Below are 13,496 nucleotides of genomic sequence, written 5' to 3' on the forward strand. Positions count from 1 at the left end.
ATCTGCACTTTCCCTTTATGTATTAGGAGCTTTGCGAAGTTGCCCACATTGGTGGCATTTAGGAAAATACTCAATTCCATCTATTGGTAAAGTCTAATAAGATACTGATTTTAGTTTATGAATAATACATTTTATTAACCCTCATCAAGATTACCAGTGAGTAGCCCTTATACCTGTTCAAAATGAAGGGCCATAGAAATAAGTGCCACTGTAAAGAAAGCAGTTATAGCTCACCCATGGGCCAAGGCAGTATGTAAAGTATTCCATTTTTCTGATTCTTAACAATTCTGGTAAAGGGAGGTCAACATAAATGCTCTTAGGCAGGTTTTAAATAATCTCTGGATTTCTATGGCCCCCTTTAAAGATGTTGGCCTAATTATTATGTAATTATTGGCCAAACCATTGATATTTACATGTGAGAATTGGAATAAGTAATTTTGATGTCATTAAGTAATTCTGCTGCCCTTGTTGCAGTTGTTTCATTTGAGTTTCTTGAGTGATCGATCATGTGATCATGCTAACCATGTTTATATGTACCTATCTTAAAATTTTCTAATTTAAAAAAGGAAGTCTAATTATTTAGGACTAGTTCACAAAATTTGTACAGCCCTTCTCACAACTTCTTGCTATGCTTGTGAATGATTTGGTAATTAAACAGAACCTGGCTACTCAAAAGTATGACCTTTAGATGACCACCAGGAAGCTTCTAGAAACGCAGATTATTGCAGTTCCCCCCAAAACCCCCCAACAGAACCAGAATCTGCATTTTACTAAGATCTACTGTTATGTATATTAGAGTTTGAAAGTAAATAAATAGATGAGAGAGAGGAATGGGAGGGTGGTGGTACCTGGTATATAAGGAAATTTTGACTGTACAATTTTATTGTTACTGTCTTCAGGAACAACTACAAAGATTACTCCCTGGAGTCCAGACTACACTTCAGAATTCAGGCAGCTCTTCACCTCTGGAGAAAACCTTCCTCAGATTGATCAGAACTTGAAGGATGGAATTTTCCCTCAATTAGCATTGGCATCTGCTATAGATTCAACCTTATATTAAAGTGGAAAAGTGATCTTGTGAATAAGAGACAAAAAACCAGTTTTTTTGGTCAATATTTTCTATCATCTGAGAGATTTACTGTTGGTCTACATAATTTTTTTTCCTATGGAATGGCATTCTATATTATCTAGAAAATTCTTATATTTTGCCTCCCCCAAAAGAATTTCATATTATTTGAATTAGGGGGTGAAGAAGTCTTTTGAAAGACTTGCAGATGCAATAGTCTAATTAGATTATTTATTTTTTTAATGTGGAAATTAATATTGTTTAGCAAATAGCTTACAAGTTGAGCCAATTTTGGATTTGTTGGGTAGTTAAACTTCAGAGATACTTTGTTGCCTAGTATTTAAATTTCAGAAGATAAATAAATACCATTTCATTTAAAATAGCTTAACAGTGACCTTCAGAAGACTTCTGAAAAAGTCTGAGAACATGAACACGGATGGGATATAATGTACTTCATGGGTTGAAGAGACCTGTCTCTATAAAGGATGATACAGTATTCAGTTATTGGTTTTTTACTCTTCATTTGATTAAAGGTGGTGACATTTTGGAGAGACTGATTTTGAATGTACTTAAGTCTATTATAATAACAAAATTCAAAAACCCCTGTGTGTCTAAAGGGAAGGAAGTGTCATGTTTTAGGAATTTTTCTTAACCTTAGCAATGAGAGCCTAAAATACATACATGGATTATTTTTCTTCTAGGAAGTAAATTTCCTGCTGCTTTAAATGATATGTAAAATATCAATAATTTTTACACTTAAGATGTTGGTAAGACCTAGTTTTCTAATCTCTCTAGCACTGTGATGTCTCCTTATAAATCATCTGGACCTTGCTTAGTCCTTTAGTTGGGAAACAGAATCAGGGCATAGAGCAGAAGAGAGCTTGACACCCCATATGGTCCTGGTTCTGCTACCCATTAGCAATTAGTGAGGGGACCTTTAGGGAGTCCACTGTGCCTTGTGTGTCACCATATTTTCTTCTGTGAAATCTAGATTAAAGAACAGATGACTTTCAAGGTCTTTTTCAGTTCTAGAACTGTGAGTCTATGTATTAGGTATTTATTTTCAACAAAGGATTTTAAAATGTTGAATGCAGACCATTCCCACTTGGAGTGTTTTATTTTTCAGTCATTATCATTCCCCCCAACTCACCACATGTATGTGTTGTGGCATCCAGAGTGAGAAAAGACAATTTATGAGTCAATGAATCTGGGCCTTATTTCTATTTCCATTTTGAAGAATAACTTGTCACAGATGCCTCTGCAGTTTAACAGAAGGAGCTGCATATTGGGAGTCAGGAGTTCATCTCTGTGGGTTAATAGTTCCATGACATGGAGTAAGTATCTCAGCTTTTCAGGGGTTCAGTTGCCCCAGTGTGGATAGCGGTGTAGTATTTGGTACTTGTGAGGGCTCAATTAGATAAAACATATGATAGCTTTTTGTAAACCGTAAAAGGCTATACAAAAGTATGAATTATTATAATAATTATGGTTTTTTATGTCTGGATTACAGTATCAACACAAAAGTATTGGCTGATACTGCGGTCTGTGTTGTAAAATGAAAGAAATATAGAAATTCAAATACCTTTCTGTATATTCATGTGTTTGATATTGACAGTAGGCTACCCAGGTTATATGAACCTGCTCCTGCTTTCCCTGCCACATGGACCTGTACCAAGCAGTGTGTGGCTTATTTTCTTCAAGGTACTGATTCTTGACCAACACTGAGGATATATATCCAATGAAAGGTGATTACTAGAACTCAAGTCAGATTACCACCCCTTCAGATACTATGGCGGTAGATGTCAGTGTGTTATTAATAATACAACTTTAGGTACAGACAAAATAGAAAATAAAATTAAGTGTCATTATAATTAGTAGTAGAAAATACATTAAAAATTGTTTGTGTATAGCTTTGGAAAAAAGTTTATAAAGTTCTTAGAAGAGCTTTGGTAACATTATTTTTGAAAGCATACACCCACATTGTGACTGTGGGTATACTGAGCATATATTCTTACATTGTTATTGTGAGAAGCTGCAAGTCAGGCTGCAAGTCAGTAAAAAATTCTCTTTTGGTTATAAAATGAAACAATTTTAAGCTTAGAGTGGCCATTTTTATTTTAACTCTGCATTACTAAACACATATAAAAGAAATTCATCTCCATATAAAAATCTTTTTTATTTATATTTTGTTTTATTTTTGTTTCCTATTCTTTATGTAGTTACCTGATACTATGGACAGTATATCCAGTGGATCTTTTAGTACTGTAATATCAAAGTGCTACAAATATTTATGTTTCCTGCTATGTTCAAGATATTGTAGTGGCATCAACTTCTTGGGCATCAGCTAATATTGCATTTTGGAGTCATTAGGGTGTTCTGTGAAGAATGAATACTGAGGTGACAGTTTTATCTAGTTTTCTGAGGGGCATTTATGATGAGGTTGGGTTGCCATTGTGTCTGACAGTGCAATTCGTGTAGTTCCTGGCATAATTGCTTTTTTTTTCTTAATGGAGAGGCAGGGTTCTGATTGGTGCTGTATAAATTTAAGTAACGTTGTGCTTTGTAGGAATGGTGACAAGGAAGGCATGATTTCCCCTTAACAATGAATGAAAGGTGAACTGCATCAGCTCTTATCTGGACATATATGTTAATGTTTTCTATGCTTCTTGATCCAAGAAGTTTCCAAGTTATATAGGAAAATTAAGTCCATTGATCCTGTCTTTATCCTCAGAAGGCAGAAATGAGACAAGTGGATAAAAGCTGTAGGAAGCTGAATTCCAGATTAATCAGTGCCAAGGAAGATTTTTCATTATCGGAACACCCAACAGTTTAAAATCAATAACCAGTTCTTCTGCAAAGGGGTGAGTTTAAGCAGGGCTAATGTGACTGCCATTTCTGCCTGTCCTACAAGCTTAGACTAGTTGAACTTTGAGATCACTCTATCATTCTTTTATTAGGGCTTCAAATCAGCAGGGAGTGTGTAAAGAAAAAATGCTCCCCCCCCACCCTTTCAAATAAAAGTGAATGTTTTCTCTTTCAAAGCTACTGTTAGAGGTGGTTGTGATAGACACTAACAATCCCCAGTGTTAATACTTTCCACTCCTTTTATTTTATTGTATTGTATTTTATTTTTTTTTAATTGACACAGAGTCTCAGTCTGTTGCCCAGGCTGGAATGCAGTGGTGCAATCTCGGCTCACTGCAAGCTCCTCCTCGTGGGTTCACACCGTTCTCCTGCCTCAGCCTCCCAAGTAGCTGGGACTACAGTGCCCGCCACCACACCCGGCTAATTTTTTGTATTTTTAGTAGAGACAGGGTTTCACCGTGTTAGCCAGGATGGTCTCGATCTCCTGAACTCGTGATCCACTCCTTTTTAAAGTGAGCCTAGTCTGTTGATCTTCATAAATAGGAGGGTTTTCCTCCAGCTTGGACATTAAAAATAATTTTTAAAAAGGTCTTTGTGGCCAACTGGAAAATATTCTGGAATTATCTAATGCTTCATTCATTTCCCTCCCTGTATTTCTGTTTTGTTTTTTTTGTATTTATACTCTTCATATTTAGAGATCTTAAATTGAAATACATTTAGTTAAAATGAGTTAACGAAGACTCCAGTCATGTTTTAATACCCTAAGATTTTGTGATTCCTTGGGCCTGGAATGGATCTTAGAAAATTACTTTGTCCTCATGAGCCTGTATACCGTGTTGTTTCCCCTCAGTCTTGCTCTGTCCAGTACAGCAGCCCCTCACCACACATGGCTGCGGAACACCCGGAATGGCTTACAGCACATGTGGGAATGGTGCTGAATGCTGAGGAAGCATTCGCTCATATGTGCTGCACTTCTTAAAGGCCTCCCAATAGCCTGCTTTCCGGAGTTCTGGCTTTTACTTGCTGTCTACCATGATCACCTGATTTGTGCTTCACATACATATCTGTGAAGTTCGCTTTTTCTATTTAAGTGCCCTTAAACTTTCATTTCATCATGTTTATCTGCAGATGATCAGTGTCATTGGCATATTTGAACATTATTCTGCCCTCCCTCTGCCAAACTCCTTATGTACTGGATTAAGAAATTTTATTTTTGAGATGATGATTTCAATTTGATTTTACAGACATTCTTTACTTATTTATAAAGTTCATTTGTTAGAGTTATAGAAGAGTGATTCACATCTTTGAGAAGATAGATTTCATGATTAATATATATATTTTCTGAGCAGAGTTTTGTTCTTGTTGCCCAGGCTGGAGTGCAACTGCACGATCTAGGCTCACTGCAACCTCCGCCTCCTGGATTCAAGCAATTCTCCTGCCTCATCCTCCCAAGTAGCTGGGATTACAGGCATGTGCCACCACGCCCAGCTAATTGTGTATTTTTAGTAGAGATGGGGTTTCTCCATGTTGGTCAGTCTGGTCTCGAACTCCCAACTTCAGGTGATCCACCCGCCTCGGCCTCCCAAAGTGCTGGGATTACAGGCGTGAGCCACCATGCCTGGCCCAATATTTTCTAAGATAAAATTATTCTGAGAAATCTAGTAGAACCTTTTCAATTGCTTTGTTATTAATGTTTCAACATTGACTCTCTCAACTAGGCCAGTATTACTATTTAAAGGTTTTTAGAGGCTGGCCATGGTGGCTCACGCCTGTAATCCCAACACTTTGGGAAGCCGAAGTGGGAGGATCACTTGGGACCAGGGGTTTGAGGCCAGCCTGGGCAATATAGTGAGATTCTGTCTTTACAAAAAAAAAAAAAAAATTAGCTGTGCATGGTGGAGTGCACTTGTAGTCCTAGCTACTGGGGAGACTTAGGTGGGATAATTGCTGGAGCCCAGGAGTTTGAGGCTACAGTTAGCTAAGATCATGCGGCTGCACTCCACCCCAGGTGACAGAGTGAGACCCTGTCTCAAAAAAAAAAAAAATATATATATATATATATATTTATATATATATAAAATAAAGGTTTGTAGACACGTTACCCATTTAGAGAATAATTTATTTTTGAATGTGTATGATAGCTAAGTGATATGCATATATATAATTAAGACATTTTAAATCTCTTTAGATATTTCTTCATAAGATACATGTATCTATAGATAGCTATATACAAACAACTTACAAATAATAAATAGACATTGTTTTATACAGTTCTTTCCAAAGAAATGCAGGATTTTTCTCCAAATCCTTCCTTCCGGAGTCTAGTTATTTACATATTTTTGTCTTTAAGTGTTAGATTGCTTGTTTCTGCTGCCTGTTGTTGGTAGTTTTGTCTTTTATACATTTGCTGTTAGATTTAGTTACTTTGAAATGTTGAAATTGAAATGTAATGAAAAGGACACATCAGAATTTATCATCAGGGAAGATATCTTTTATGTTGAGCAGTTGCTATCTGATCTTGACAGACTCTCCTCTTAGAGGACTGTTGAAGTCCCTTCTAGTCATTTTATAACTTCATAACGGCAGAAAGAAATGATGCAAGGACTGTTTAGTGGACTGAGATGGCTGAGCAGGTTCTTGGCCTGAATTATCCAGAGGAGATAGGTGGATCTAGCTTCAGAGGAAGTCTACGCCCTATTCCCTTCTGCTTACAATGCACCCATGACATGTGTTTAGCACAGTAATACTGTAACAGGACATTGCATGGAAAAATCAAAGCAGCTGGCTCACTGTATTTAACTAAAAAGAATGCCTACAGATTGGATATTTAATAGGGAAAATCAAGGCACTTTAATAACAAACTTCATTATGTAAAACTTGTTGAATATTAACATACAATACACCTTGTATATTAATGCCATAGTTTTTAGAAACACTCATTTAAACAACAAATTTGAGGGATGCTGGCATATCCCAGTGACACGTTCAGTTTTATTGCTGCTTAGTATTTTCTAGTAAATTAGTTTTAATTATTGGTATTCTGTTGGGCACCATTTGGGTAAGAAATAAATTGGTCTCAGTGTATTAGACTTATAGCCAAAAACTTTGAATAAAAAATGAGTACAATAAAGAATATTATTTCATTTTTAAAGGAATTGTATTATTTTGAAGTGCTACATGGTTGATATGGTTTGGTTGTGTCTCTACCCAAATCTCTTATTGAACTATAGTTCCCATAATCCCCACGTGTCCTGGGAGGGACCCAGTGGGAGGTAACTGAATCATGGGGGCAGTTTTCCCCATGCTGTTCTCATGATAGTGTGTGAGTTTTCACGAGATTTGATGGTTTTATAAGGGGCTTTTCCCCCTTTGCTCAGCACTTCTCTTTCCTGCCGCCCTGTGAAGAAGAAGGTGCCTTTCTTTCCCTTTGCCTTCCGTCATTATTCTAAGTTTCCTGAGGCCTTCTCAGCTATGCAGAATTGTGAGTCAATTATACCTCTTTTTTAAATAAATTATCCAGTCTCAGATATTTCTTCATAGCAGCATGAGAATGGACTAATACAATGGTCTTACTCAATTTGAAGGTATGACACTCTTTGCTTTGGTCTTTGCTTTGGAAATCATGTGGACATTTTAAGTCATTCCTATTTTTAATGTAGACAAATGTCCAGGTAGCAATTTTGGGGATAATAAATGCGTTCAACCTTTTGTTTTGTTTTGTTTTGTTTTGTTTTCCTGAGACAGAGTTCGCTCTCGTTGCCCAGGCTGGAGTTTAATGGCACGATCTTGGCTTACCACAACCTCTGCCTCCTGGGTTCAAGCAATTCTCCTGCCTTAGCCTCCCAAGTAGCTGGGATTACAGGCATGTGCCATCACACCCGGCTAATTTTTGTATTTTTAGTAGAGACAGGGTTTCTCCATGTTAGTCAGGCTGGTCTTGAACTCCTGACCTCAGGTGATCCGCCCACCTCAGCCTCCCAAAGTGCTGGGATTACAGGCGTGAGCCATCACATCTGGCCGAGTTCAGCTTTTATTCACATTTTTTCCCCAGGGTGATTTATTCTTCAAAGTAGACAGTTACTTTCTATAGAGTGTTCTGTTTTTTGTTTAAGAAAATAATTTACATAAACAGAGATTATGGTAAACATTTTGAATCTTAGGCTGTTGGTTAAATTTAATGGCTTAAGCACTGTTGGGTTCTCTTTAATTAATATTTGCAGAAGGAGAACATATGTGTTTCACTGATATGTATGGTCCAGAAAAATTACTTAATCCTCAAAAATATGTTGCATTCTCATATTGTGTTAGGGAAAATTCCGTAAGTAGTCCATTTTTTTTTTTTTTTTTCTTTTGCTGGCTGTTGACATCCAAACACCTGAATGAAAACTGACTCATTTGTGTATTGGTGTTTAAAAATATTGATTTGCAGATGTTCATAGAACACTTGCATTTTTTGATTCATGTTGCTAAATCAAATGTAAAGGCAAATATGTATATTTAATAAATGAGAAGTTTTTTTTATTACTGAAATTTATTCTCAAAGCAAATGTATTTTGTAGATATTTCGTTTGGGAGATTTTGCTTTGCCTTAAAACATACAAAATAAACCTGTCTTGTGGTCTGCCCACCTCAAAACCTCTGTTAACTTGACGTGTAGAAGGAGTTCAGAATTCTTTGATAATGTGTGGTTTTCACTTTTGTTTGGATTGAACAAAAATAAAATTAGAGGCCATAGCACTTTGTAAACTAATGTGAAGTTTCTTGTTGAATCATCAAAGCTACCTGTATGTACTTTATAATTTAAAGTTCTGTTAGTAAAAATTGTCAGCATTTTATCTTTTTCTCTTCTCATTACATTTTAGTCTCCAATCTTTCCCATTCTCAGCGGTCACAGTTTTGCAGAGCAAAACATTTTTAGAAACTGAAGATGTGTGAGTTCTATATAAAATGAATGTGTTAGTAACATCCATCTGCTGATCAAGTAGGCATTGGATCTGGTACTAGAAGGTGACATTGATTGTAGCTATCAAAGCATTTTATCAATGTAAGTCAAGAAAAAAGAAAACTGTGAAATTCTGATATTTTTAATGTAAAAACTGTTCCCAATAAGTGTTCTCTTGCTGATTTTGTGTTAATGTTATCATCTATGATTTTTAAGCTAATGCTAATATAAAATCTAAAATTTCAACATGATGACAACAGTTCCTACAGCCTGTTTTTACCATTAGGACGTTTTTGAAAACAGATGTCATCTTAGAAGTTATATTTTTAAGTGCAAATAAATCATCCTGACTTGAAAGTCAACACATTTTATTTTTCATTCCGTAGTATTACAGAATATGCTGCGTTTAGATACAGGTTTAATTTGCCAGATTTTCTCGGAATTCTGTATTTTTATATTGCTACAACTGGTTTACTTAACATGCAATTGAATTGTTATTTAAATAAATTATACTTGATGGAATTGCAGTCTTATTCTGGTTGGTCTACATGTGGAAGCAGTACACGACATCTGTTTTGCTGGTATTTAGTTGTCAATGTGATATAAACTTGAATTTTTGTTTCTTGGTAAGACTTTTTTTTAAAATCATAACATACAGGTATGAAGGCCCTTCTTGGTACCGAGTTCTTGGCCAAGTCCTGGGCATGAAGAGATAAATGGGATGGTACAGTTGTCTCAAGGATTGCATTTCGTATCATCTTTTTGTAATTTATTTAATAGCTCAAAGATTAGCTGCTGACATGTTCAGTTTAAGGAGGAATCTTCAGCATTCAGGGTATAGCACAGTGGAAGAAGTAATAGGCTCTGGGAATCAGGAGATCTATATTTGAGGCTGGCTTTGGCTAGATTGTGGCCTGTGCTCCCCCTCCCTAGCCATTAACTTCTCTGAACTTTGCCTAACACAGCTGTAAAATGGGGACCATTCCACTACTTTATTCAGCTCTAAGGAGGATCAGAGGAGGGGGTATGCAAAACCACAAAGGGCTAATCCAAGATTAAATTCTTCCCCTCCTCCCCTATGTGAGTTAGGGCAAACAGATGTCTGTCACAAACCAGTTGTTTCTGTCAGTGGGTGGGTTTTCATGATGTGATTCAGTAATCGCGGTTCTTTCAGTCTTGTGGCTCTGCTGTCTTCACGCATCTGCTAAGGTCGCTGTGGTCTTTTGCATCAAACTATTGAAGGGGACAAAGCATGGAGGGGTGTGTGAGGAAGGTGGTACATATCTGTTTAAGTTCCATTAGCTAGAACTCAGTCACTGCTTTACCTCACAACAAAAGAGGCAGAGGAATGTAGTTTAGCCATGGGCTCAGGAAAAAGAGGCAATGGGTATGGTGAACAGTTAGCTTGTCTCTGCCACATTCCCACTTGGGCTGGGTCCACTATGATTCTCCCAATGTGTCCCATGCTTTCCTGCTTGTCTTTCCTTTGTTCTTTGGCATGAGGAGCTTGATAGATTTATGAATGCATCAGTTACAACTCGGTGTAATCAACTTGAGCTTGTTTAAAAACAAAAACTTGAACAGCCATCTAGTAAATGGATAAAGGGTGCCTGTGGAATTCAGGGACAAGAATGTGGGAGATACTCAGGAAGTATTTAAATTCAGAATAGAAAAGCTTTAGAGACTTGGAGAGTATTTCTTCTGTGTCTCCTGTGCTTCCTGAAGAGACTTGATGGGAGGAATATGTCCACAACAGCAAGGGCTTATTTTCCTCTCATGCTCCATCTCTATTTCAGGCCAGGGAGGGATCAGCTCCACATCATCCTCACACAGGGCCCTGGATTGCCAGAGACTGCACTATCTAGAATGAGAGGAGAAAGGAGGCATGGTGTATATAAAATGGCCTTGTTGTAGGACTTTCTCCTTAGTTCTGTTAAAAGCCGGGTTCTTGTTACACTACCTTGAAAGATTAGGCTCGCAGACACTTTGAAGGGTGAGAACGGCAGGGTTTATTAGGTGAAAAGGAAAAAAAAAAAAAAGGAAACAGGGACGCTTGGCAAAGCAAGAGTCCTGCTAGCAGGCTTCCTGCCTCACAGATTGAATCCCATGTACCACCTTGGAACAGGGGAGGCCAGGCTTCTCCCCACTGCAAATGGCGTGAACTTCCCGAGGCTCCACCCCAGTGCATGCTCCTCCCAGTGCCCAGGCTGGCTGGAGGTTCTCCAGTGACCCCTTTTAACTGGCTGTCTTAGTCTTCAGCTTCCACCTGGAAGTGACACATATTTCATGTCCAAAGCAAATGACACAGCTTTACCTAACTTCAACTGAGCAGGAAAGTACAACCTTAATGCGTCTGGAAGAAGCACCAGAAGTAGATGGTGAATAGCACAAATGACTATCTTTCTGGTTGCCAGATATCTGATTCACTCTTTTTCCTGCACACAAAATACACTCACTTCTGCACCAAGGGATATAACAACAACAAAAATCCCTTCTGGGGCCAGGCGCGGTGGCTCATGCCTGTAATTGCAGTGCTTTGGGAGGCTGAGGTGGGCAGATTGCCTGAGGTCAGGAGTTCGAGACCAGTCTGGCCAACATGGTGAAACCCTGTCTCTACTAAAAATACAAAAATTAGCTGGGCATGGTTTCAGGTGCCTGTAATCCTAGCTACTCGGGAAGCTGAGGCAGGAGAATTGCTTGAACCCAGGAGGCAGAGGTTGCAGTGAGCTGAGATTGTGCCATTGCACTCCAGCCTGGACAACACAGTGAGACTCCATCTTGGGGAAAAAAAAATCCCTTCTGGTTGCAACATGTCTGTGGCATGCCCACTTGTCTTATTTTGAATCCAAATGTGGCTCTAATTGATCTGGACACCGTGAGCTAAACAGTTATTTGCCCTCAACACACAATGTATGTACTGGTTTCTGTGGTTTGAATGTGCCCCGTAAAACTCATTGAAATTTAATTGCCATAGTGATGGTATTAAGAGGTAGGACTGTGAAGTGGGCCCATCCTCATGAATGGGTTAATGTTATCTTGGGAGAGGGTTTGGTATTGCAGGAGTGGGTTTCTGTGAAAGCAAGTCTGGCCCTCTCTTGCTCTCTTACTTTCTTGCTTTCTTGCACTCTCTTGCCCTTTTGCCTTCCACTTTGGGATGACACAGCATGAAGGCTCTTGCCAGATGCGGGCCCCTTGACCTTGGACTTCCCAGCCTCCAGGACTAAGAAAGAAATTTGTTTATAAATTACCCAGTCTGTGGCATACACAGAATGAACTAGGACACTGGTTGAACAGAAGTGGGATAACCACAATGAACACTCCCATTTAGAAGATGAAAAGTGAAGCATGGGAAACCACAGTGAACACTGGTCTGTAATCATTCTGAAATCTCATGTTTTGAGCTTCCATATCTTGAGAATAGGGAATGTTCTTTGATCGAGTCTTGAGCCCATTTCCTGGAGTAGTGCTCTTGTTCATTAGTCTCTGTGGCATCTGGGTTCACCTTCTGAGAGATTTTTTTTTATTTTCTGTAATTTTTCTTGGCCATATCTGAAGAGACTGTCAAAGAAATTGCCCTTCCCAGGAGCGGAAAAATTTTCTCAACCTTTCCTGCCTCACACTGGGGCCAAAGGGTCATTTTAAGTTTCAAAAAGTCAGCCTTTTTCAGTGCAGGTGGTTCTTCAGTTGTACAATTTTCTAAAAAATTTATTCTATTTGATACAGCATCATATGCCAAATAACCACACCACAGTATGTCTAAGACATTACCCATTCCTGTTGCCTTAATTAATGAAACTTAATATTAACTTGAACCAGTACCATCTCTGGACTGATTTCTGTATTAATTAGAATGGGCTAGGATATGCGACAGTAACAAACAGCCCCACATGTCTCAGCAGCTTAAAATAACAGTTCTTTTCTTGCTCACACTACATGTGCATTTTTGGTCAGTAGAGAACCTTGTTCTGCACTGTGGAGGCCATTGGACTCTCACCATCTAGGATTATACTCATTGCCATGGCAAAGAGAAGTTTGGCAAATTGCATATTGGCTTTAAAAAAAAATGCCTTTATTGAGGTGTAATTTAAATACCATTAAATTTACTCCTTTTAAAAACAGGTCTACATTTAGTAAATGTATACTTCTGTGCAGCCATCACCATAATCCAGTTTTAGAATGCACCTATCACCTCAAAAAGTTCCCTCTTGTCCCTTTGCTGTCAATCCCTAAACTCAACCTCTTAGGCCCAGGCAAACACTGACCTATTTACAGCTATAATTTTGCCTTTAATACAAAATTTACTTTTTATTAAAATACAAGATAATGAGTGGTATCTCATTGTGGTTTTTGATGCGTATTTTTCTTTTTTCTTTCTTTCTTTTTTTTTTTTTGAGATGGAGTCTTGCTCTGTCACCCAGGCTGGAGTGCAGTGGTGTGATCTTGGCTCACTGCAGCCTCTGCCTCCTGGGTTCAAGTGATTCTCCAGCCTCAGCCTCCCAAGTAGCTGGGATTACAGGCATGCGCCACCATGCCCAGCTAATTTTTGTGTTTTTGGTAGAGATAGGGTTTCATCATGTTGGCCAGGCTGGTATCAAACTCCTGACCTCAGGTGATTCACCCATC

General features: G+C 38.3%; 1 protein-coding gene across 4 annotated transcripts in view; it reads left to right on the top strand.

The window, feature by feature from the left end:
* The window catches only part of TTC39B (tetratricopeptide repeat domain 39B), a 133,382-nt gene extending 130,733 nt beyond the window's left edge, over window positions 1–2,649 (top strand). For all 4 annotated transcript variants that reach the window (XM_055294206.2, XM_063609165.1, XM_055294207.2 and 1 more), the window contains one exon: window positions 900–2,649. In XM_055294206.2, coding sequence (XP_055150181.1) covers window positions 900–990 — 91 coding nt within the window. In that variant the 3' untranslated portion in view covers window positions 991–2,649. The remainder of the gene's footprint in view (window positions 1–899) is intronic.
* Window positions 2,650–13,496: the final 10,847 nt, after the last annotated feature.

Source organism: Symphalangus syndactylus, chromosome 9, assembly GCF_028878055.3.
Source record: "Symphalangus syndactylus isolate Jambi chromosome 9, NHGRI_mSymSyn1-v2.1_pri, whole genome shotgun sequence".
NCBI classification, from domain to species: domain Eukaryota; kingdom Metazoa; phylum Chordata; class Mammalia; order Primates; family Hylobatidae; genus Symphalangus; species Symphalangus syndactylus.